We start from the raw sequence: 27,372 nt of genomic DNA, 5'->3' as shown, positions 1-27,372 counted from the left end.
AGGTCATCCAGTCTAATCAGCATATTACGCTTTTATTATTATAGATAGGTACAGAGATTCCATTTTGCAAAATGAAAAGAGTTCTGGAGATGGACAGTGGTGATGGTTTTACAATGATGTGAATATATTTAATGCCACTGAATTATCCACTTAAAAATGATTAAAATGGGGAGAACCAAGATGGCGGCATAGGTTAACACCGGAGTTTGCTGCTTTGAACAACTACTTCAAAAGTGAAACCAAAAAACGGAAGGGACATCACCCAGAACCACAGGAACGCTGACTGAGTGGAAGTCCTACAACTAGGAGGAAAGAGAAACGCATACGGACACTCAGAGGAGGCGCAGTGCTGAAGTCAAATTCTGAGGTGCGGAGTGCGCGGAGCGGGCTGGCGGCGGAGGGCGCGGTTGGCGTTTTCAATCGGGAGGGAGTCGCAGACTCTGAGCACCAGATCCGGGCGAGTCTTTAGGGACCCAGACTCAAATGGGAGAAGCGGGACTGTCTGGCTTCGGTCAGAGCGAGTGCAGCTTTCTCACCGAGCTTTGCAGCGGGTGCTGGGACTCAGAGAGGCAGAGCCCCTGGGGACAGGACTGAGAGCCGCCATAACTGCTCTCTCAGGCCCACCCTGTTGATCCTGTGCGACCCGCCCCGCCCAAGCCCTGCACAGAGGCATTTGCCGGATAGCCTCAGGCAAAGGCTAGATTAGCACCTCCCTAGAGGACAGAAGTTCTCTCACTGCTGACACTCATAGCTGATTCTCATAGCCACTTGGCCTGGAGGTCAAACCCTCCCTGGAATTAGCTACAACAATCAAGATTTATCTATAAGACTGCGAACAAAGACCACTAGGGGGTGCACCAAGGAAGCATAACAAAATGCGGAGACAAAGAAACAGGACAAAATTGTCAATGGAAGAAATAGAGTTCAGAACCACACTTTTAAGGTCTCTCAAGAACTGTTTAGAAGCTGCCGATAAACTTAATGAGATCTACACGAAAACTAATAAGACCCTCGATCTTATATTGGGGAACCAACTAGAAATTAAGCACACACAGACTGAAATAACGAATATTATACAGACGCCCGACAGCAGACCAGAGGAGCGCAAGAATCAAGTCAATGATTTGAAATGCGAGGAAGCAAAAAACATCCAACCGGAAAAGCAAAATGAAAAAAGAATCCAAAAATGCGAGGATAGTGTAAGGAGCCTCTGGGACAGCTTCAAGCGTACCAACATCAGAATTATAGGGGTGCCAGAAGATGAGAGAGAGCAAGATATTGAAAACCTATTTGAAGAAATAATGACAGAAAACTTCCCCCACCTGGTGAAAGAAATGGACTTACAGGTCCAAGAAGCGCGGAGAACCCCAAACAAAAGGAATCCAAAGAGGACCACACCAAGACACATCATCATTAAAATGCCAAGAGCAAAAGATAAAGAGAGAATCTTAAAAACAGCAAGAGAAAGAAACTCAGTTACCTACAAGGGAATACCCACACGACTGTCAGCTGATTTCTCAACAGAAACTTTGCAGGCCAGAAGGGAGTGGCAAGAAATATTCAAAGTGATGAATACCAAGAACCTACAACCAAGATTACTTTATCCAGCAAAGCTATCATTCAGAATTGAAGGTCAGATAAAGAGCTTCACAGATAAGGAAAAGCTAAAGGAGTTCATCACCACCAAACCAGGATTATATGAAATGCTGAAAGGTATCCTTTAAGAAGAGGAAGAGGAAGAAAAAGGTAAAGATACAAATTATGAACAACAAATATGCATCTATCAACAAGTGAATCTAAGAATCAAGTGAATAAATAATCTGATGATCAGAATGAACTGTTGATTATAATAGAATCAGGGACATAGAAAGGGAATGGACTGACTATTCTTGGGGGGGAAAGGGGTGTGGGAGATGTGGGAAGAGACTGGACAAAAATCGTGCACCTATGGATGAGGACAGTGGGTGGGGAGTGAGGGCGGAGGGTGGGGCAGGAACTGGGAGGAGGGGAGTTATGGGGGGGAAAAAAAAAGGAACAAATGTAATAATCTGAACAATAAAGATTTAATTAAAAAAAATGATTAAAATGGTCAACTTTATGCTATATATATTTTACAACTTAAAAAATTAATTAAAAAAAATAGATGGTAAAAAAAATTACCATTAAGAAAAATAATGAGCCGTAACCGGTTTGGCTCAGTGGATAGAGCGTCAGCCTGAGGACTGAAAGGTCCCTGGTTCGATTCCGGTCAAGGGTATATACCTTGATTGTGGGCTCCATCCCCAGTGGGGAGCGTGCAGAAGGCAGCCGATCAATGATTCTCTCTCATCATTGATGTTTCTATCTCTCTCTTCCTCTCCCTTCCTCTCTGAAATTAATAAAAACATATTCTAAAAAAAATAAAAAAAATAATGAGTCCTGGCCAGCGTTGTTCAGTGGTTAGGATATCTGACTGGGGATCCAGGGGTCATGGGTTCAATTCCTGCTCAAGGACATGTATCTGGGTTGCAGGTTCATTCCCAGTCCCAGTCAGGAGGAGTGCAGGAGGCAACCAATCAATGTGTCTCTCTCACATCAATGTTTCTCCCTCTCTCTCCCCTCCCTCTAAGAAATCAAGGGGAAAAATATCGAGTGAGAATTAACAAAAAGAAAAATAATGAATTTAATAGGGAGACAAACAAGAAAGACAAATATTATAATATAGTATGACTAAAAGAAATTCTAAAAAACTAGTGTGAAATTTAAAAGAAGTCTAATTAAAGTATTTGGTAGGTATGATTAAATTTTATGGGAATACATAGAAGATAGTCAGAGTAAGAGTATTTGACTATGGGTCAAAAGCTTTCAAGACAGGAGGTAATCCAAGGATAAAATGGATGAGTTAGCCATGAGGACAGCAAAGAAAGACATTTCAGGTAAAAGGAACAAGTGCCAAGATCGCATTTGGTAATCTCTTAAAATAAGTTAAATCAGTAGATCTGGAGCTGACAGGAGGTAAAAATGAAAAAGGTATGTATGAGATCATAAATGTTTTTAATGCTAAGAAAGCACCAGCATTTGAACTTAATCCTAATGGATTGAAGCCCAGAAATGGATATAGCCCAAAAAATTCTAAGCAAGGGTGTGACAAGATCAGATTTCCATTTCAGAAAAATCACATATTTACAAACATAAGTTTATCTTGACTGACAGAAAAAAATATCCATCTTCAATGAGCTCAAAAGTCATTTAAAAAAACACACATCTAAATGTACTTTGAAAGATCATTAGCTGCAAAATAAAGATAGGTCTCCTTGAATAAGACAATGCAACAGAAGACCTATTTCAATGGTTTAAAATTTGGTTTTCGTTAATTTAAAAGGCTATAAAGAACTAGTTAACAGTAGAAATTATCCCTCCAAACTGAACTTTAACATCAACAATTCTAGTGAAATTTAATAGAAGTCTACCTCAATGCATTGTGGTAGGGCTAATAAATTCTGTAATTAAAGATGAAGCGATAGTCGGTGTGCAACATGTTATAAATGACCCAAAGACCCAGCAATGACATAGTCACATTATAATCAAATGTAAGAGGTGAAACCAGGACATTAACTGAAAATACATTCAGACACTTTTGCAGACACCACATGTGTAGTATACAATTTTCCCACATAATTTTAAAAATTTAAGGGATTCTCTCAAACTCCAAAACAGTAAAGAATATTGTACTGAGACATTCCTCTCCTGGTTAACCAGTTTCACCTATGAAAAACCTCCGAGGAATCCGGAGGCCCCTTTTTCTACAATACATCCAAGCCTTGCTCACTTTCAGCCAACTGAAGCCCACTTCCTAAACCAGCTCCAAATCCCAATCCTTTCCAATCTTTCCTCTGGGGCTATACCTGCCTCCCATGCAGTCCTCAAGACACCAGCCTCCTATATCCACCACAAATCTCATTTGAGGACAAAAGAGAAAGAAAGCATTCACTCACCCAACACTGTCTTCATATCACAATCTTTCTATGCCTTCTCTCATTTGCTAAAATGAGAAGCCTCCTTACACACAATTCCAAACCTCAAGAAAATGGCAAATCATGGCCACTGACTTCAGAGTTGCCTACTGTTATGCTGTCTGTAAACTTACCAAAGACAGTAGTAGGTGGCTTCAATTTATACCCCTTCTCCCACCCACAGTTAGTTAAAATTTGAAGCACACTCATCAAGAATACACAAAGGAACCTTGGCCAGGTAGCTCCGTTGGTTGGAGTGTCATGCTCCCAGGTTTTAGGTTTGATCCCTGGTCAGGTTACATACAGGAATCAAACAAAGAATGCATAAATAAGTGGAACAACAAATGATGTTTCCCTCTCTCTCTCTCTCTCCCTCTCTTCCTCTCCCTCCAAAATTAATTAAAAATTTTTTAAAAGAGCCATAACCGGTTTGGCTCAGCGGATAGAGCATCGGCATGCAGACTCAAGGGTCCCAGGTTTGATTCCAGTCAAGGGCATGTACCTTGGTTGCGGGCACATCCCCAGTAGGGAGTGTGCAGGAGGCAGCTGATCTATGTTTCTCTCTCATCGATGTTTCTAACTCACTATCCCTCTCCCTTCCTCTCTGTACAAAATCAATAAAATATATTTAAAAAGAAAATTTTTTAAAAAGAATACACATAGAATGGGTAATTAGCATTTGAACTTCTCTAGTCAAAGTCCACCATCCAGAGGTGCTTCCTTATAGCACAATGGAAATTAGAAATGAGCTCTAAATTGGTGAAGAGTCATGTCAGTTTAACTCTGAATTAAAGACCAGTCACCATGGCTTTGTGACTTTCTCTAGAAATACTGAGTTGCTTGCCAAGCAAGGAGTTAAGAAGAAAGATGGACTTAACCAAGCTATTACAGAAAGAGACAAGGAAAAGATAATCAATGGTGTTTGGAAGGGATTGATAATGATGGGTCATGGACTCCATGTTGAATAACGAAGACTGTGAGGACAGGAATGGGCTGATGATTAATAAGAAAGTGGGAGGGTTAATGGATCAGAGATTTCAAAGTCAAAGAACTGCCAGACTGGGAGTACAAAGGAAGATAATCTAGAATAAAGAGAATGAAATAATAAAATCAAGAAAGAGGTCTAGCCCTGGACAGGTAGATCAGTTGGTTAGAGCACATTGTCCCAATACCTCAAGATTGTGGGTTCGATCCCTGGTCAGGACACATATAAGAAGCAACCAATGAATGCATAAATAAGTGGAACAACAAATCGATGTTTCTCTCTCTCTCCCTTCTTCTCTCTATAAAATCAATTTTTAAAAAAAAGATTTCTGAGATCTTACAGTTATTGAGTGATGACAAAAATTTTTAAATATTTTTATTGATTTCAGAGAGGAAGGGAAAGGGAGAGAGAGACAGAAACATCAATGATGAAAGAGAATCATTGATGGGCTGCCTCCTGCACACACACTACTGGGGATTGAGCTGCAACCCAGGCATGCGCCCTGTCCAGGAATCAAACTGTGACCTCCTGGTTCACAGGTTGACGCTCAACCACTGAGCCACGCTGGTCAGGCTGATGACAAATTTTAAAGTATATAATAAAAGAGAATTGGGTCACATTATGGAATTTGCTGGCAAAATATAGCTAAAATTCTGTTATCACTTAAGTAACTGCATCATTGTGACAATTTTCTATTCATAGAAAACTGCATATAGAACATATTAAAATACTGAAACCAAAAATTCAAACAGAAACCATGAAATACTATATTCCCATGTGTATTAATTTAAAACTATTAGACTTAGCACATGTGCTCTAGAGACAAACTGCCTAGGCTCAAACTCCAGGTGGCCATTTACTAGATGAGTACCTCCATTTCCACAATGGCAAAATAGGGCTGGTATTAGTATCTACTTCACAGATTTGTCAGAGGATTACAGAAGCCACTATATGTAAAGAGCTAAGAACAGTGCAGGGCACATAATAAACACTAATAGCTAATATTATTAGAGTTTAAGACTTTGTACTACTTTCATGGTAAAATTCTACCCCAAACTAAGGAGACTAAAGTAATGGACTAATTTTGAGATAAGGCATTTTGCTTGAAGCACACATTTAATAAGTGAAACATTTCTTATTAACAAGTTTGGTTTATAGAAAGCTTATTTCACTAATACATTTCAAGGTGATAGAACAGCCTTTTATAAACATAAGAGAAAGATAAATACATAGCTTAATAAACTATAAAGAAATATAACCTGCAATGACTGGTGGTGATACTTGAGTTGTCTGTCCTGTAACTGCTTTACTATTAATTGGTTTTGCAAAGATCAGCTTCGTGATTACTGGACCAGAGGTTGGTGTTCGAGGCTTCTTAGCAATCTGAAATATATAAATAACTATGAAGACCATTTGTTTCTATAAGATACCTTTGCAATCACAATTAAACAAAAGATTGGTATTCAGAAGTACACATGAAGCCAGTTCACTTAACAAAATATATCTAAGTATTAATGTTAAAAACACTTAAAATATAGCCTTTAATTAGAATATTATTATAACACCCTTAGGCCAATATATAGTAATACCTTTGCATTTCACTGTATATCCTTATTTTAGTCTCTGGGATATAGATATATGTTAAAAAACAAATTAATATTTTAAAATAATGTTTAATAAGTTTATTTTAAAAACATGTAATAATAAAACACTATGACACAGCAATATTCTTTTTCAAAAGAACAAATTATTCAACAATAAAAAGATGGAGCAAAGTAAGTTAAGAGAGAACAGTGTAAATGTAATTAGATTGACCCTTGGAAACAAAATATAAATACACATTAAAGATGTGCTTATGATTATATGTTCAGCTTTAGATCTACATATCAGGGGTAGATAAATGAAGAACTGAATAAGTTAATGCCCTCGGATACAAAGAGCCATCTTGGGCAAAACAAAGACTATTCTAAAGGCAAAACCACTCAAATATTACTTACTTAGATACTGTTTACAAGACTATGAGTTCCTTGAAGAGAGAACATTTTAGTCATCTCTGATCTTAGGTTATATATTGGCACACTGTTAACCTGAACTAAAATTCTTCACAAGTCAAAGAAGGTAGAATTACCAATGTTTTTATATTGAAATTATCAATGTATGCAAAGACATAGCTTCTTCTAAAAGTTAGAAGCAGAAACTTAGATATAATAAAAATCACAGACTTTCAGAGCAGGAAGGGAATTAAATATAAATTTTATCTTTGGACAGATATGAAAAATTGAGGCCTTGAAAGTACTTTTTATTATTGGAAATAATGACTCAAAATGAATAAACATGACCAACTTGAATGACACAAATATACCAGAAGCTGAACTAAATTATCAGCTTGTGATCAAACTATAAATTAAACTAAATAAAACCTTTTGTTACACTTAGCATATATTACTTTCTTACACTGAGAACATATTACTGACAAAACAAAATGAAATATAAATCACTTTGTTAAAAAACATGGGATCAATTACTACATTTAAAAATACCCAGCTTGCAAAACTCTGATAAATTATTTATACCCAAATAAATTCATAATTGTACTTTAAAAAACACTGATTCAATTTGGGAGACATACAGGAGATATTTTCCTCAAATGTGTTTACAAGCTTTAAACTCTAAAGTGAGTCAGAATATGTCATCTATTGACTTAGTATTAATAATCTCAAGAGGTAGAAGTATTGATATTTTTAAAATCCATGTCTCAAAATAAAAACTCTTATCTATAAAGATTAGGAACTTATTTACCTATTTTTAACTGACTTTCACAATCATCTGACTATATGAATACATACCAATAAAAAAACAATACAACCAAAAGCACAATAATTTATCAAATGAACAATCTCAACCTGCCCTCTAGTTATGTTTTTTAATGGAGCTTTGCTGAAAAATAATGATTTCCAGTTCAGTTAAGGAACCATAATTTTTACATTATGAATTCTATAAACTACCCTAGAACAAAATTACTTTATTAAGTAAAAAACAACAACATGAAGGATCATTTATGTCAAATGTATCCAATCAGCAGATTAAGACAAAAATGAATCAAAAAGGAAATTTACAAATAGCCAAATATCTGATCAAATAATATATACAGCTAATTTTTGGCACTGTGTTGTATAGGTACAGGAACTAGTTTGGAGTAATGCTGTTCCATACTGCTAGTTATTTATTTCTCTTATTATACTATGCATAAGAAACATGGGAAAGTGTTTATATATCTGTAATTAAGTGTGACTATACCTCTTTGTTACTGCCTCTGGCCTCAACTGTCACCTCTTTCCTTCATTTTTCAAGATGGGTCTCCTTCTTCCACCCTTACCTGCTGTCCATACCCTAACAGTTTCAATACTCATTAAACTTAAGACAACGCTGAGGACTGTCTAGGAAAAAAACCAGAGAATCATATACACCATGTAATAATAAACCAAATATTCTGGTACCTAAGCAGGAAACATATAGATGTGTAGCTTATTATTTTTTCTGTGTTTCAGAGCTTTGTAGATTACTTTTGAGTTAGAAGGACTTGGGATGCCTAAAAATAACTGGACAAGTAGAGTAATATCCTAAACGGGGTTTCTTTTGTTTTTGTTATTGTGGTGTTTTTTTAAAACCAAAGTTCTTTTTCATAAACAGAATTATGGTTTATAAAAGTAACAACAATAAAAGAAGTTGTAAGAATTAGTTCCCAGTCTTTGTTTTTATTGTCAGTACTTAGGTGATTATAGTAAAAAACTAGTGGATACAAGTAAATTGGTCATTAAAACAGTATGTATACATTGCTCTTGCAAATGAAAAAAAAATGACATTCTGATTTACATTATGTTTCTTGTGAAATGATTATGAGCCACATCCCCAATAAAAAACAAGTTTCAAAACTGATTTTTTTAAAAGCTGAGGACAAGATGCTAGATGGTGATAACTCATTCAAGAGACGTTCATCAAAATAAATAAAAGGAAGTCAGAGATAAGTGAGATGACAATGAACAGAAAAGAACACAATATTTAATAGTACTAGAAGGGACATGGGCAAATTACAAGGTTTGAGAAATCTTACAAAGTTCTTAAATAAAAAGCCCATGACATAATAACCAAACATTATTTCTAACATCAGCTGAGAGTGGATAGTTTCCCAAACCTTCCTATTTCTTTATACACCTGCTTTAATTCTCTAAATCCTTTCTTCTTTTTTGTAAAAGACAATTCTTTCAAACAGGGAATGTATTTGTGTTCCCTGGTCTTAAGTGGATCATTATATTTCTAAGAGTAGTGGTGACCAAAAAAAAGGCCTACTTGGGCATGAAAAATGGGAAGCCATTTAATAAATGTTCTGTTAACCTTCTCTGTTAAAGTCTTTATCATACTGGTAATAGGTACCATTTTGAAGGATCCTCAAAGTTTTGAGAACTACAAGTACTTTCATCATGCTCACATAACCTTCTACCAGCTAAAGTAAAAAACTCAGAGATGATAAGTAACTTATCCAAAGTTCCACAGATGTCAGGGTAGCAGAGAGGCGACTCAAACCTAGTTGGTCCAACTCTAAAGCCTATGTGTTACCTTCCATCACATGGCACTACCTTTTCCAATATGTAAACATGAGTGATGAAAATGGACAGTAAACGCCAAAGAAAGGCACACACTGGCTAGTATGTACTATTTCAGACTCGAAGGATTTCTCAGAGCAGCAAGTTTTCCTAGACTTTGGCCATCTGTTAACTGAAAAAAATCATGTCTGAATGATTTTCTGACAGCCCATCAGCAATTGTGGCATCTTTATACCAGCAGAACATCCTTGTAATCAAACTATTACAAAGAATAAAATGCATTTAAAAATGAGTACAAAGCTATAAATACACTCATCTGGAATTTAACCAAAATTAAGTTTGCTCTAAGTTCTCTAGCAAAAATATCCAAAGGATTAGACATATCAAACTTTACCAGAAAAAAACGCAATACACACACACAATTACTAAACACAACATTCAAAAGAATTCAGTAACAGCTAAGCATTTAATTATCCTACAAACACAACTACCAATGAACTTAATTTTTAACATGCATTTTAATTCATAAGCCCCCTTTTTACCTGTACTGTTTTTAACTGTTGGGTCTGTAACACAGAGGGCTGAGTTGTAGTATTAATCAGTTGATTTCCTGGGGTCAATGCTGAGACACCAATGACAGGTTTCACCTCTGGCCTCCCTCCAATGGTAACTACTTTAATTTGCTGCGGTGGTAACTTAGCATCTCCTGACTGGGCCTGAGTTGTAACTTTCTGAGCCTGGGGTAGTTGGCTATGGGGTAGTGCTAAAACAATTGGTGAACCAGACTTGCCCAAAGTTGTTAAAATTAACTTCTGTCCATCTGGTTTAAGGGTCTGATTGCCAAGTTTAAGATCAGATGTCTGTGATACTTTGTTTAAAATAATCTGATTGGCAGATATAGTCACAGGAGTCTGAGCACCAAGTTTTTGAAGGCCACTTGGAAAAGCTGGTTTCACTGTGGTATTAGAATCTGCTTTAGTAACTGTGGTATTCACTGCCACTTGGTTAGTGTGGTTACTGTACACTGTGATTGGCTCCGTGGAAATGGGCGTGGCTGCAGAGTCGCCAGTAGAATTTATGTTGACCATTTCTTCCAGTTCTGTCTCCATGGGGATTGGGGATGAAACAATAACAGCCTCAATACCATCATCATCCACTAACGTTATACCAGTGTCCATTATCTCCTCTGGAAGCAAGCTATTCACCTCAGCGGGCACCACCTCCATGGTCGTTCTCCTGCGAGAAAGCTGATCAGGCACTGCAATGAAAGTTGAAAAATAAAAAATTACTAGGGTTCAAAAGTTTTAAGAGAACAACAAAATTATTTGAGAAAAATGCAAGTAACAAAATTTAAAATGACATTTTTTATTGATGTATAATTGAATAAAGGATATTCCTGATGTGGATGTGAGTTAAACCATTTTAACATATCCTCAACTTTCAAAAATCTGAAATATAAGTCATATGAGACACAAAACTAGAAGCCAACATTCTCATTCACCATGTTTCAATTCAAAGGTATACTGCATTCAGGAAACACTAAGTCACATAATTATAGGAAACTCCTTTCCAATGCCCACTCATAAAACTTTTAAATCTTTGACATGTCTGATGATCATCTTATTTCTTCCCATTTTTTTTTCCTTATTGACAGACTTAAAAACTGCTGAAGCACACAAAGAAAGATTTTAAAATATAACCAGATATTGGAAAAATATCTTCAAATCTCCAGTGAGCTAGATCCTAAAATGATGGCATTTATACCATTTCTAAAAATCCATTAAATACTCAAATTAATGTTAAAAGAGTTTTTAGAGTAATCCATCTCAGCAACTGAAGATCAAAAGGCTTATTTGGCCCAAGTTTGATCAATTAGTTTCATATCAAAGAAAACCTGATTTGGAAAAAAGATTCTCAAATCCTCCTCAGCCATTTAAAATATCAAAAACAGCATCATTTGAGAGATATACAGCCAGTCTCCCTAAAGAAAAAAATGTTAATAATAATAAAGCAGATTATGAACAAATCAGAACTGGTATGCTTTTAGTCAAAGGTCATGCAGAACTCCCAATAAAAGAGTCAGTTATCTTCACTTATTAAAGAAAGTACATCATGTTTATGACTGACTAAATAGCATTAAGTTATTTGCCTGTAAATATCAAAGATTCATAGGAACCTAATCAATAATTCTTCTTCCCTTTTTTAAAATATAAAAATGCAATACCCATTCCAAGATTAACAGGCGTGAGTTACAAATTATAATTATTAACATTGACAAATATTAATACTGCCCAAATTAGTCATCATTTCTAACACTTACTATCAAACAGTAATGGTGGCAATTTAATTTACCCTCATAACAACTCTGAGATGATAACATTATCACCCCCATTTTGCAGATGAAGAAACTTAGGTTAAATAATTTGCCCAAGGTCACATAAGCTAATAAATGGAAGAGCTAGGACTCAAACTCAAGATATGTTTTATGATAACAAAGTTCATAATTTTAATCACAAAATTATATTGCCTTGAAGTTTTACCACTGGTATTTTTAAATGGACAAAAAATAAGTCTACTCCTTTACAGTCAATCTCACCCTACACAATAACTGATCTATTCTGTCACTATAGATTAGTTCTGCTTTTTTGCCCATTCTAGGAGTTCACATAAATGAATCACATGTATGTACTCATGACATAAAGGAAATCATATGGTATGAACTCTTCCCTCTCAGCATGTTGGGATTTATCTTTACTCTTGCACTTGGTTCTGTCCATTTTTTTTTTAAAATATATATTTTATTGATTTTTTACAGAGAGGAAGGGAGAGGGACAGAGAGTTAGAAACATCGATGAGAGAGAAACATCGATGAGAGAGAAACATCGACCAGCTGCCTCCTGCACATGTCCCACTGGGGATGTGCCTGCAACCAAGGTACATGCCCTTGACCGGAATCAAACCCGGGACCTTTCAGTCCGTAGGCTGATGCTCTATCCACTGAGCCAAACCGGTGCTGGCTGTCCATTTTTATTGTTGAGTAATATTCCCTTGTAAGAATCTACCATGATTTGTTTATCTATTCACCAACTGATGGACATGTGGATTGTTTCCAGTTTGAGTTCTTATGAATAATTCTGCTATGAAGACTCAAGTTCAAATTTTTTATGTATGCATATTTTCTTTTATTTTGAATAATACCTAGAAATTAACTTGCCAGATCATAAGGTAAGTTTATTTTAAACTTTGCATGAAACTGCCAAACAATTTCCCAACTTGGTTGTATCATTTTATACACCCACTGGAAATGTACAACATTTCCAGCTGTTCCACATCGTCACCAACAATTGGTATTGTCAGTCTTTATAATTTTAGCCATTCTAGTCGGTATAAAGTGATATTTCATTGTGGTTTTAATTTAATTACCAGATGACTAATGATGTTGAGCATCTTTTCATATGCGTATTGCCTTTTGGTATATTTTCTTTTGAAAATTGCCTGTTAAAATCTTTTGCCATTCTTAAAATACTATTGTGGTTTTTTTTGTCTTCTTTAGTTAGATGAGTTCTTTATATATACTGCAAAATCATCAGTCACAATAACTTGTAGCTCAAAAGAATCACTAGGCTTTTGGGACCCCAAAGTACTAGCACTTCTCTACATATGGCTCTTCCTGATCAGGAGAATCCACTCTGGCACTTATGGGCATTTACAATACAAGCATGTAAGCCTGGCCTGTGTGGCTCGGTAGTTAATCATCGACCTATGAACCAGGAGGTCACAGTTCCTGGCTCAATGTCAGGAGTGCAGGAGGCAACCAATCAATGATTCTCTCTCATCATTGAGGTTTCTATCTCTCTGAAATAAATAAAAATACATTTTTAAATACATAAATAAAATCAATACCAATTATACCTTAGCAATGGAAATCACAATAGTACAAGACAACAAAGACCCTACCCCCAAAAATGTCACATTGCCTTTCCTCTCCTACTGCAAACGCCCAAACCCCATCAGTTGCATCTGAACACCCTATCCTCCCACAGAATAAGGTAGGATGATGACTTGAGTGCCACTATCCCATAGAGCCATAAATGTTTAACTCTCTCCTCTGCCTAAAGTTCCCCCAGCATATTTAGATATGTGGGTTTGGCCTTTGATTCCCCTTTAAGGATTGGGATACCTCAACCCAACCCCTATTCATCTTTTTTCTTAAAGCACTTGAACTCCAGGTATAGGAAGAGGGAAAGGTCAGGCCATGAGGGGAGATAGTGGTCTGATAGTGCATTTACTTTAAAAATTTCAAGTACCCACATTTGCATCTCAACTAAACAAACTCTTAATATTTTCAACCCACCCAAAGCTCTATATCCTCATTTCCCACACAATTTTCTCACCTTTGGGGACTCGATTCAGCTGCTGGAGCCACTCTGTCTTTCAGCTGAAGCCATGGAGATAAATGTACAACAACCAAAGCACCATTTGGGCTATCTCTCAGCTCAGCCCCTAAATGTTCATTAAGAGGTAGACCACTGGAGGACTCTTATTCTCCCTGCCCCTGTCACCCTTGCCCATCACTTGGGTGAGAATATTCAATACCCAGAGTCTTGTCCTATCCTCTAACCCAGACCACACAGCCCTCATCTTTCCTCTTTCAGAAAGCCATGTCTGTGAGCACTCATCCTCAAGACTAACACTGTCAAGAACTGTGAGGAATTTGAGATTTTTAACCCTCCAAGCAAGCAACCAAAGTAGTCTATTACTGTTTCATGGATACTGGAAGACCACACAGTAGTCCTTAGGTCAGAGACGCAGGACTTACTATTCACAGCACAGAAGGAACATGAGCACCATGTGTGTATCAGTTCCTTCACTGCCCAAGTCCCACAGAGCAGACGTGAAGATGCAGTGCTGTCAGGGGGCTTGTATCCCATCTGAGGATATTGCTGACTTCTATTTGCTAATATTTTGTTAACCATTTCTGTCTACACTCATGAGGGATATTGGTAAGTTTTTTTCTTGTAGTGGCTGTCTGGGGATAATGCTACCCTAATAAAATGAGTTAGGACATGTTCCCTCCTCTCCAATTTTCAGAAAAAATCTTCCTGAAATGTGCTAAAACTCACCAGTAAAGCTATCTAGACATAAAATTTTCTTTGTGGAGAAACCATCAACAAAACAACAAGAAAGCCCACTGCATGGGAGAACATATTTGCCAATGTTATCACCGATAAGGGTTTAATCTCCAACATTTATAGGGAACTCATACAACTTAAAAAAGGGAGATAAACAATCCAATAAAAAAAATGGGCAAAGGACCTAAATAGACACTTTTCAAAAGAAGACATTCAGAAAGCCAAGAGACATATGAAAACATGCTCCAAGTCACTAATCATCCGAGAGATGCAAATCAAAACAACAATGAGGTATCATCTCACACCTGTCAGAATAGCCATCACCAACAAATCAAAAAACGACAAGTGCTGGAAAGGATGCGGAGAGAAAAAAACAGGCGTGCACTGCTGGTGGGAATGCAGACTGGTGCAGCCACTATGGAAGACAGTATGGAGTTTCCTCAAAAAACTAAAAATGGAACTCCCATCTGACCCACTGATCCCACTGCTAGGAATATATCCCAAGAAACCAGAAACACCAATCAGAAAGGATATATGAATTCCTATGTTCATAGCAGCACAATTTACCATAGCTAAGATTTGGAAACAGCCTAAGTGCCCATCAGTAGATGAATGGATTAGAAAACTGTGGTACATATACACAATGGAATACTATGCTGCTGTAAAAAAGAAGGAATTCTTACCATTTGCAACAGCATGGATGGACCTGGAGAGCATTATGCTAAGTGAAATAAGCCAGTCAGTGAAAGAAAAATACCACATGATCTCACTCATTTATGGATAATAAAGACCATTATAAACTGATGAACAAAAATAGATACCGAGGCAGAGCAGCATTAAACAGACTGTCAAACTACAGCAGGAAGTCTGGGGAGGGTTGGGGGGGGGGGGCAGGTAAGAGATCAACCAAAGGACTTGTATGCATGCATATAAGCATAACCAATGGACACAAGACACTGGGGGTAGGGGAGGCTGGAGGAAGGTCAAGGGGGTGGGGGGGAGACAAATGTACTACTTGTTGTAATATTTTAAGCAAAAAAAAAAAAGTTAAAATAAAATTAAAAAAAAAATTTTCTTTGTGGGAAGGTTTTTAACTATAAATTCAATTTCTTCAATAAGTGTAGGGTTATTCAAGTTATGTCTTTCTTCTGGAGTAACTTTTGATATTTGAAAGTTTGTGTCCTTCAAGGAAATTTACTATTTCCTCTAAGTTGTCAAATTTATTAGCATAAAGTTATACATAATATTATTTTATTTTAATTTCTGTTGAAAAATGCCAACTCTCCATTCCTCATTTTGGCAATTTGTCTTTTTTTTTTTTTTTTTTTTACTAGTCTGGCTGGAGATTTAGCAATTTATTGATCTTTTCAAATAAGTATTTTGGCTTCATTGATAGTCTCAAATGTCCATTTTTTTTTTTTTATTGCTTAAAGTATTACAAAGGGTATTACATATGTCTCCTTTTTCCCCCCACCCTTGACAATCCCCTGGCCTCCCCTACCCCCCAGTGTCTTATGTCCATTGGTTATGCTTATATGCATGCATATAAGTTCTTCAGTTGATCTCTTACCCACCCCTTCTGCCCCCCTCCCCTCCCCGGCCTTCCCGCTGCAGTTTGTCAAATGTCCATTTTTTATTTAATTGAGTTATCTTTGTCTCCTTCCTTCTATTTACTTTAGGTTTAATTTGTTCTTTAGAAGCTTAAAATGGAAGTATAAAACAGGGTTCAGCAAACTATTGTCCATAGACCAAATCAGGCTCAGCAAACTATTGTCCATAGACCAAATCAGACCCATGGCTTGTTTGTGTGTGTGTGTATATATATATATTGGAGACCTAGTGCATGAAATTTGTGCATGGTAGGGGGGGTTCCCTCAGCCCAACCTGCACCCTCTCCAATCCGGGACCCCTCGGGGGATGTCCGACTGCTGGACTGGGTCTAAACTGGCAGTTGGACATCCTTCTCGCAATCCGGGACCACTGGCTCCTAACCACTCACCTGCCTGCCTGCCTGATTGCCCCCAACCACTCTGCCTGCCTGCCTGATCGCCCCTTACCCCTCTGCCTGCCTGCCTGATCACCCCTAACCCCTCTGCCTACCTGCCTGATCGCCCCTTACCCCTCTGCCTGCCTGCCTGATCACCCCTAACCCCTCTTCCTGCCTACCTGATTGCTCCTAACCGCCTCTGCCTGCCTGCCTGATTGCCTCTAACTCAGGGGTGGGCAAACTTTTTGACTCGAGGGCCACAATGGGTTCTTAAACTGGACCGGAGGGCCGGAACAAAAGCATGGATGGAGTGTTTGTGTGAACTAATATAAATTCAAAGTAAACATCATTACATAAAAGGGTACGGTCTTTTTTTTTTTTTTTTTTAGTTTTATTCATTTCAAACGGGCCGGCCTGGGGCAGTAGTTTGCCCACGGCTGCTCTAACTGCTCCCCTGCTGGCCTGATCACCCCTAACTGCTCTCCCCTGCCAGCCTAATTGCTCCTAACTGCTCTCCCCTGCCGACCTGATCGCCCCTAACTGCATCTGCCTTGGCCCCCGCAACCATGGCTTTGTCCGGAAGATGTCAGTCTATCCGGTCTAATTAGCATATTACCCTTTTATTAGTATAGATATATGCACTCATTGGTTGATTCTTGTATGTGCCCTGACCAGGGAGCAAACCCACAATCTTGGCATATTGGGATGGCATTCTAAACAACTATATATACAATATATAATTTTTTTACAGAGCCTAAAATATTTTCTATCTGGCCCTTTATTTTATTTTTTTAAATATATTTTATTGTTTTTTTAAAGAGAGGAAGGGAGAGGGATAGAGAGTTAGAAACATCGATGAGAGAGAAACATCGATCAGCTGCCTCCTGCACACCCTCTACTGGGAATGTGCCCACAACCAAGGTACATGCCCTTGACCGGAATCGAACCTGGGACCCTTCAGTGCGTAGACCGACGCTCTATCCACTGAGCCAAACCAGCCAGGGCTATCTGGCCCTTTATAGGAAAAGTTTGTCAACCCTTTCTTCTTTTCTCAAATAAGCACTTAATATTAAATATTTCCCCCAATGTTTCTTTATCTGCTAATAGTTTAATGTTTTTATTATCATTCACTTCAAATGTTTTCTAATATTCCTATGATTTCATCTTTAACACTGGGAAAATAGAAAAAGTGTGCTATTTAGCCCTAGCCGGTTTGGCTCAGTGGATAGAGCGCCAGCCTGGGCACTGAAGGATCCTGGGTTTGATTCTGGTCAAGGGCACATGCCAGAGTTGCAGGCTCAATCCCCAGTAGGGGGTGTGCAGGAGGAAGCTGATCCATGATTCTCTCTCATCATTGATGTTTCTCTCTCTCTCTCTCTCTCTCTCTCTCTCTCTCCCCCCCCCCCTTCCTCTCTGAAGTCAATAAAAAAGATATGCTATTTAATTTCCAAATATTTGTTGATTTGCTATCATATTATTGATTTCTAACTTACTCCTATTATTGTCAGAGAATGTAATATTCTATAACATTTCCATCATTTGAAATTAGAGATCTGTTTTATGGCTTAGTATATGGTCTATGTTGGTGAACATTGCATGTACATCTGAAAAGAATGTGTGTTCTGTAGTCACTGAGTATAGTGTTCTATAAATGTCAATTAGGTCAAGTTGGTTCATAGTGTTGTTCAGATCTTTTATATTCTCAGTTTTTCCGCTTCTGTCAATTACTGAGAAAGGCTGCTGAAATCTTCAAATATGATTATGGATTTGTCTACTTCTGTTATGTTTTTTTACTTGTCCTATTAAAAGAAACTAGGAGTTACAGGGCTAGAAGTCTCCTTTTGAACTAGGAATAAAGTTCAAACTTCAACAAGAAAAGATCTGATTGGTTTAGCCAGTCTCTATGTAGTATGGGGCTGTGCAGAGTCCTAGAGCCAACACACCTCATAGCCACTGAGCAGACTATGATAACTGCTTTATGATTTAGACATCCGTATCTGTTTCAATCAGGGTCACAGGCCGAGCAGCTTATGCTAAAAGAAACTCTCAAAAGGAGCTTGTGGGTATGGCCATCTAGTTACATGAATCATCACTCTAATTTTATCCCTTAGGAATGGGAGATATGTAATAGGACATGCAACCTCATCATCACTGTGTGGAGGACCACTCCAAGAAAAAAAGAGTATCATCACAAGCCAACAGACCTGAGGAGCTCTGGTTCACTTTGGCTGTACAAGGGCTTATTTGTGAAAGTATGGTAGGAAAAGAATGCAGAATATACAATGCATTCCCTATGCCTCCAATATTTTTGCTCACAAAGTTCTAAAGGCAAAGTACAATTTGGAAGTCAGTACACCGAAGTTCCCCCCTCACAGTTGAACATGGTTGAATGATTTAAGCCTAATGAGACTTAAAAATTGACTCATTTCAGAAAGTTTAATGATTTATAAATTTGTCTAACTTGTATTACATTTTTAAAATCTAAGTTAGTACCACCACTCTCACATCCACTGCCCTAACGCACCCCATAGCCTTACTCGGGTAGTTCCATCATAGCATCTATCACAATCTGAAAGTAGCTTTGTTTATAGTCTGATTCTTCCTCCCCCATTTTTAGAATGCAAGCTCCATGAGGACAGGGACTTGTCTGTCTTTATGACCACTTCCAACAAGAAAAGGTCTGTATCTACTCTCCCCAGTGCCTAGAACAGAGCTGGCAAATGATAACCTCTCAATACAAATCTGAAGGATGAATAAATTAATCATGGAGAAGGGATATTATCTAAAACTCTAGCATTATTTACACTGAACTCTGAAAGATAACTTTGATTTGTCTATCTGAGAAACATAGGATTATATAATACTCTGAGTCTTTACAACACTTAACATACTGTCATAAATAAGAAACTCCTTTTCAAATAAGTTTCTAAATACTGATTTAGCTTTTAACCAGTATCCTCTGCAGTTATATTCCCACTGAAAATCTACAAGGTTCGCTTAGCTTTTAACTAGCTTATGATTTTTATCAGTCATTTAATTAACAAATACTAATTGCTTCCCAACTTTGTGGAAGGCATTACGGGAAATTTACCAAAGACCTTGCCCTGACAGAGAGAGTTTAGAAATCAATAGAAGAACAGCATGATCATAGTTGTACTTTGGGAGGTCTAACTTCATCTTAATGTTTTATCTGGGCTGGATGCAGAGAGACCAGTTAGAAGGCAATTACAATAATTAGTTCAAGACAGATAAATGGAGGGTCTGACTTAGAATAATGACAATGAAAACAAATGAATTAAATATAAAATGAAAAATAACGTTAAGGTAGAAATGACAAATGTTCTACAGTTTTATATTTTTTAAAGAGTTTCGTATAGAATATTACCAGTGTTGAAACCTGTCCTTTTCTTAGTTACAGGTGGAGACAATCTGGGTGAACAACTGTTTCATTCTTGCACATAAATAATACGAAGTGATGACCTATCACTGTATTACAGATGAGCGAGTAATTTGCAGATGTTTAGACAGAAATATCTACGTTTAATAATTATACTTTTGTACTTAGAGATTACCATCAGCATTGGTTCACTATAAAATTTGAATTTTAGCTTTGATTTCTAAAAGCAAACATCAACACTCAAAAACTAGATACACAACAATATTTCTTAAATTTAATTGGGAGTAGCAGACTACAAGCCATGAGTCCTGATGAAGATTTTTAAAGTTTATATTTTCATTTTGATACTTTAAAAAATATATTCTGGATCATCTGGATAACAACCTCATATCTATAACCAATGGTACTAGAATTGGGGTGAGCTAAAGAAAAAGACACAGAACAGTCTTACAAGATAAATGATATATTTACGCAAAGTGAAAGCCAAACCACCTAACCTGTGAGCATTCAAATACAGAAAAGTAGTACAGAAATGGGGTTATAAAGGATATATTATATATAGAAAACCCCACATCTTGCCAAGGCAGACAATAAATAGTATATTATTCCTATGCAAAGAAAGATTTCATTTCAGCAAAACATCATCATCCATCATTCTACATTTAATTTGTTTTACTTGTTTTATAGTTTGGCTTATATTTCATTTATAAATTTACTTTTGTTACTTGCATACAAGCAGTAATCCTAAAGAATTTACATCTATATACATATAAAATTAAATATTTTAATAAAATTATTTAGGCCAACACTGGGAATTCACAATATTTTCCTCCCTTTTCATGCTTAAGGCTAACATAGTGGGGGGAAAACACGGAGATTTAAATCAGAAATACCCATTTCCAAATCCTGGTTCTCTCAGCAGTTTAATGTATAAACCTAAGCAACAATTTCTAAGCCTTGTTTATTGGCAGGGTTAACTGTGAAGACAGTTATGTGGTACACTATAATTCAAATGAAAGTTATTTTCCTCTATCTAAATTAGCTTCCTCTGATTTTTTTTTTTTATGGCATTCAACATTCTATCAAACAGCAGGGTTTAAGGCCTTGCCACCCTTGATGTCTCTCTATAGAATTAAGTGATTTATCACAATGTCTTCTTCCCACTACAACCAAGAATTTCCACATCTCCAAAGCTTTTAGCCTACAATGTATTTTTACCGTCACCTCCTCTAATCTATAACACATCCCACATAAAAACTACCAGATCTCTGTGGCTGTCACTCTCCTATTTAAAAAATTTCTGTAATTTTCAAAGCCTTCTTCATGCATTAAGGCCCCATTCAACCCTTCCAACCTACCTCTGATTCCTAAATTAAACATTCCCTGAGGCAATGATATTGAGGTATCCCCTATCCCTAGCATAGTATGTAAAGCACAACAGATAACAGATAAACAATAGTATTATTTGGAAAATATAATGGAAATGTATAATGCTCCTCTCCCCCCATAAAGACACTGGACTATCTCCAGTGGCATAACTTTTCCTGTATTTCTTTCTAATACAATTCTAATTATTAATAGACAATTGTTCCAACCACAACAATCTAAAAACTGGTCTTTAAGGACAATCACGGAGAATCACAAAATGACAACAGCCCTTTGTGATTAAAAAAAATAAAAAAACCAATGAAAAAGACTTTTTCATCTCCATCTTTAATTCTTTTTAAAATTCTTAATCTTGTCCAGTTGGTTTTGCTCAGAGTGTTGGCGTGAAGACCAAAGGGTCTCAGGTTCGATTCCTGGTCAAGGGCATGCACCTCTGTTGCAGGTTCCCCAGGCCTAGTAAGGGTGCAAGTGGGAGTCAACCAATTGATGTGACTCTCTCATATCAATGTTTCTCTCCCCCCACCCCCCTTCATTCTCTCTAGAAATCAATTAGGGGAAGAGGGAATGTCCTCAAGTGAGGATTAAAAAATAATAATATAATAATAAATAAATAAAAATTCTTACTCTTACTACTAACCTAGCCGCTAGGTTGACATGGACCAAATAATTGCAACATAAAATCTTTAACAAGAAAAAAACAAAAACCACAGAATCAAATTTCTACTAGATATAAGAACATCAGACAAATGATTTTTAAAAATTCATTAAATAAATATTCTGAGTACCTCTCAGACCCCTAAAAAAATTTTTGGTCTCTTAGCCTTCTAATGAACGAAAGCCAAATGTCCAAGATACACACAAAATATTTTACCTCTGAATAAAATATATGTATGATACTTATTAAATACTATAACATCATCTCTTTGTAGGAAACTTGGATAAGGAAAATTACTGTAATCATTAAATTACCAGTAGGCATTTCTTAAATATTATCTACCTCTGTTCCCTCTCATATACTCAATGTCACTGACCCAATCCTCTACTACAAAAGCTGGAAAAAAACAGGGCTTGAAACTAACATAAAATTTTGACTCATATGTAACTTTTCAGTAACACTACTGTTGTGTGCAAGGAGACAGACTCCTTAGGGATCTACAGCACAATCTAAAACACACAGGGATCTTTAGGTAATCTAACAAAATTAAATTATGGATGTCATAAAGTCAATCAATCTAATTCTCCAGCTCTTTAAACAAAGGTGTCCAGTATTTTAGGATATAAAAATTCTCAATTCATTTTTACCAACTTAATGACTCACATCAGATGCATGCATCAAGCTATCACAACTTCCTTAACAATGAAGGCAAAACTTGTGAACCAAAATAGAGCTCCCAGAGCTGTGATTCACTTGAATTATAAAATCTACTGCAAAATCTTTCATAACTTTACTCTCTGAATTGACGAAATGGAAGGGGGGGGGGCGCCACAGGGAAAAACTATAAAGCATACATGACAGTATCTCAATTGTTATTTGCCAATGGCAGGGCCAGAGGGGTCAACTCTACAGATGACAGAATCATAAAAGAAAAAGCAACATTTTAAATTCTTACAAAACTGGTCCATATGCTCAAAAAATGTGGGCATCCACACCCAAACAAGTTATAGACTATGATCTAAATCAAGAGCTTACATGCAGAATAAAATGCCAATGCTCTGCCTCCCTAAAGAAACATACAACCCCATAAACTGCTGAACATCGTCAAACCAATACCCACCAGAGTGGATATTTTGAATATTAAATCAGAAAATCGTGATAAGTGCTAGCGGTTCCTCTAGGCCTCAGCAGCAGCCTTAGGTATCAGAGCAAACTCGAGCCCTCTTAATACTCAAAGAATAATGTTGATGTCATTACGAGGCTACTGATTCTTTGCACTCAGGACTAGTCATTCCTTGATCCACAACACAATTCTATGCCCCGACCCCACCTCCAAAATAAAGAATCTCAAGACGGAGAAGCCCTCGGGTACCCCCTTCTCTACCTCCAGCGGCAGCCGCCTTCTCCTGCCTCCGGCTCTGAGGCGGGGGCTCCCGCAGGTCCCGGGCAGTTCGGAGCCCGGCGGTGCTTGTTTTGCCCGTGCACGGTAGCTCTGGCCAGATGCTAGCCTTCCCGGGGCGTCCGAAGTGGAGCGCTACCGGGGACCCGGGGCTGAAGAGGGAGCCCGGGTGACGCCGCCGCCGCTGCCGCCGCCTCTGGTATGTCAGGGGCCGGGATTGTATTTCGAAAGATCCGCCATTTTCACCTCGTCATCACCATCACAGCTCAGCAGCTTCCCCGACAGCCCCAGCCCCGGCCGCCGCCGCCGCCGCCGGTAACCTCCCCCTTCCTCCTCCTCCCCTCCCGGCCCTCCCCTCCCGAGAGGCGCACACCCACAGATCCGGGTAAACCTCCCGCCGGCCCCGCCAACCTTCAAATGCACGGGGAGGTGCACACAGCCCACGCCGAGACCTCCCACCCCACTAGGAAAAATGGTGATCCTGCGGCCCGGCAGCCGCGCCAAAGGAAGTCGCGCCACCTGCGGGGTCCCCAGTCCGGCATATTTTTGTTTTGAAGAGCAAAAAAGCCATGGGAAAGGCGACAGAAGGACAATAAAGAACCCCAAATTCTTTCACTTTCCAAAAAGCAATTTGAGGTGATGGCATGCATTTTATTCACTGTGCCCATCTCAGGCACGAAAAACAAGATCCAGACCTTTAATGTCACTCACCAACTCCGACATTTTCCTCCACTGTCAGCCCTGCTTGGACAGAATGAGCTATTTCCATAGGCACGTCTAACCTCCCGGACACGTTCGTAAGGTACAGGCATTGATCCTCATGCAGAGACTGCGGTCAAAACAAAGTTCTGAACTATTTTCCTCTCCACTTAATTTCATCTGATCATTTCTGTCCTCCAACACTGTCACTTCCAGTTTGTCACTGGCTTAAGATGCCAAAGTGCAACTACGTTTAAAATGTATTGATCCTGTTCATGGATGAACAGTGAAAATAAACAGCTTGCTTGAGAACAAGACCCCAGAGTTATCTATCTATGCCCACCTGCTCTTATCATGCAGTTTAATAAATAACTAAAAGAGCACAGATTTTTTTTCTTTTTTGAAGGAGAGAGAGGTTTGTTGCTCCACTTACTTATGCATTCATTGGTTGCTTCTTACACATGCCCTAACCGGGGATCGAACCCGCGACCTTGGTGTATCAGGATGACACTCTACCCAACTGAGCTACCCAGTCAGGGCTAACATAGATTTCTTTTAATCATCAAAGAAATAACAAGAAAACATGAGCTGCAAGGCTTCTAAGGAGACCGGAATTTTTTCAAAAACCTAAATTGGTGACCTTTGTGAATTTCAGAAAGATATGATAATCACCCATTCAAAAGCTGAATTCCATACCTGTCAAATACAGCATAAGACCTAAAAGACCCATCCGCAATGAGCACACTGAATTTCAAGGTTTCGAACAGGGTCCCTCTACCGTCTTTTTTTAAAAGTTAGTCTAAGAAGAGTGAGGTAGAAGTTGACAAAGCCATCTCATGTCCTTACCTTGCTCGAGTGACAACTCCATATAAAAGTCGGTAGATTCAGGCTTAAACCGGTGTGATTTACTACCCAGCCGATCGCCGCCTCTAGACCCAGCCTGCTACAGGCTTGAAAGTGTCCAGTCTTCCCGGCGTCTTCATCTTTGAACTTTATTTCCCCACCGCCAGCCGCATCCACCCGCACTCTGCTTGGTGTTTACCGTTGCTTGGCCAAGCTAAGTCCCGGCCCGCTCCCTTCCCCCGTGCACCGCGGGGACATTGTGACATTTGGCTGGTGGGCTTCGCGAGGAAAACGGACACACACCGAGATCCTGGACAAGGGGCGCAGGAAGAACGGGGCGGCGGGCAGCAGGGGAAGGAGGGGCCGGTACAAAATGACACAGCAGCAAAACCGGTTCCCAGAAAGCCGGGGCCGACACGGCCGGCTTCCCGGGCCACGCAGTGTGCTTGTCAACAGCCGCGGCAGCCCTTCCTCCAGACCGCCAGGAAGGGCGGGCGGGCGGCCGGGTGACAGCCGCCCTCCCGGGTGCGGGCGGGAAGGGGCCGAGCCCGGGAGGATCCTCCCGCCCACTGCGGCCCGGGGGTGGGGCGCGGCGACCCCCAGCCTGCAGGTTCCCGCTCTCCGCCACCACCCACCAGCCCGGGCTCCCGGAGGGAGCGGTCAGGCGCCCTGCGGCCGCGCCACCACCCGCAGCGGGGCCGGCGCCCCTTCCCGCCCGCCCGCCCAGATGCCCCCACCCCGGGGTCTGACACTCACCAAAGCCGGCGGCGCCGCCGCCTTCTCCTCGCGCCGCGCTCCCTGGGCTCCCAGCTGCCGCGGCGGCGGCGGCGCCTCCGAGACACAGACCCGGGTTTGTTCAAAATCACGCGCCCAGCGCCATTCCACCGCCGCATCCCATAATACGCTGGGCCCTCCCCGCCCGCGCGCCCCTCTCCGCCCGCCCCTCCACTCCTCCCGCCCCGCCTCCCCGCTGGCTTCTTTCCCCCGCCCCTTCCGCGGCGCCCGCCCCGCCCCCTGGCAACCCGAGCCGCGTCATTCCGCAGGCGCCGTCAGCACGCTCCCACGCCACGTGACTCCGGGCGGGCGCTGTCAAAGCTTTGCACGGAATGTTCCACCCGGCTGCGGCGGGAGGGGTGGAGCCGGGTCGCGCCCGCCGCTGGGCGGGCCTGCCTCTTGTAGCATCCTTGTTGGGAAGTCCTTGTGGCCTGCAGGTGCGATTTCCAGCATCCCGCCCCTGTTTGATGTGCTTGGTGGGAAGGTGATCGATATTCACTAATGGCAACTCTTGTCGATTTGTGGGCACTCATTTTGTAGGGGTAGCCAAAGAGCCCCTGGAGACCACGCAGAGTTAAACTTATTTTGAAAGGGAGTTTTTTGCAGTATACAGCTAAGACTAACACAATCAACACTTTTTTTTTTTTTTTTTGGTATTTAGTCACCTTTTCCTTTTATTTTTCCCCACTCTCTTTATTATAATAATAGAAAAAAGGTGCCTAAGTCTGGAGTTGGATAAACAGGCACTGGGAGGTTATTCAGTTAATAAGTGCTCCGTGTGAGACAAGAACTACTCAGAAGAAACAATAGAAATGACAAAGGAGTGTAATGTAAAATAGTGTGGGACAGTCTACAATTGCTAATGGAGCATGGAGTGAAAGGGCGAGTCGTCTCGGGACCTGACCACGCTGCTGGCGGCCTCGGGCACCGACTCCCCAGCCCACGGCGGGAGCCCGGCGCAGGCTGCCACCCGCCCGCCGCCCCCCGGACCCACACGGCAGCAGCTGTGGCAGGGCAGGGCGTGTGCCCTCGCCCGAGAAGATGGAGGAGGCGGCGATTGCCTACGCCCCCCGGGAACGAGGCGGAGGACGTGGACTTCCTGCCTGGGCTGGAACTGGTCGATCTACTGGACCCCCAGCAACCGGACTGGCCCCTGGAGCCCGGGCTCAGCTCGCCCTGGGGGGGGCTAGGACTGCGCCCTCCATCTTGCCCTGGGTTCTCCATTTTTGGGGCAGCCGCCATGTGCTCAGGAGAGTGCCTTCTTCCCGGAAGCCCAGGCCCCTGCTGGCCACGCCCAGGATTTCTTTAACCTAACCAATGACAATCAAGGAACGTGCGCACCATAGAGATGACCCGACTCGCGCCTGGCCAATCGGAGGGGCCCACAGTCCCCTCTCCTGCCCTCACTCCACCCCCCTTTAAAACCCCCTGTCCCATCAGGCCTCTCTCTCGGCCACTGGAGCTTACCGTTGCATCGGTGAGTGTGGCAGGGGAGCCAAACCCGGGTTTGAAATAGATGACT

General features: G+C 40.1%; 1 protein-coding gene across 7 annotated transcripts in view; it reads right to left on the bottom strand.

Moving 5' to 3' along the window:
• The window catches only part of LIN54 (lin-54 DREAM MuvB core complex component), a 61,300-nt gene extending 35,309 nt beyond the window's left edge, over positions 1 to 25,991 (bottom strand). For 2 of the 7 annotated variants that reach the window (XM_059667115.1, XM_059667121.1), the window contains exons 1-3: positions 25,080 to 25,386; positions 10,121 to 10,836; positions 6,237 to 6,360 (exon numbers count right to left, since the gene is read on the bottom strand). In XM_059667115.1, coding sequence (XP_059523098.1) covers positions 6,237 to 6,360; positions 10,121 to 10,836; positions 25,080 to 25,101 — 862 coding nt within the window. In that variant the 5' untranslated portion in view covers positions 25,102 to 25,386. Of the gene's footprint in view, positions 1 to 6,236; positions 6,361 to 10,120; positions 10,837 to 23,519; positions 23,841 to 25,079; positions 25,387 to 25,832 lie in introns of those variants that run through there. The other 5 variants (XM_059667130.1, XM_059667154.1, XM_059667145.1 and 2 more) reach the window with 5 other exon arrangements.
• Between the last annotated feature and the right edge of the window lie 1,381 nt (positions 25,992 to 27,372).

Source organism: Myotis daubentonii, chromosome 1 (assembly GCF_963259705.1).
Source record: "Myotis daubentonii chromosome 1, mMyoDau2.1, whole genome shotgun sequence".
In the NCBI taxonomy this organism is placed as follows: domain Eukaryota; kingdom Metazoa; phylum Chordata; class Mammalia; order Chiroptera; family Vespertilionidae; genus Myotis; species Myotis daubentonii.
Note: the sequence above shows the minus strand (reverse complement) of the source record. Positions and strands in the feature narration are given on the sequence as shown.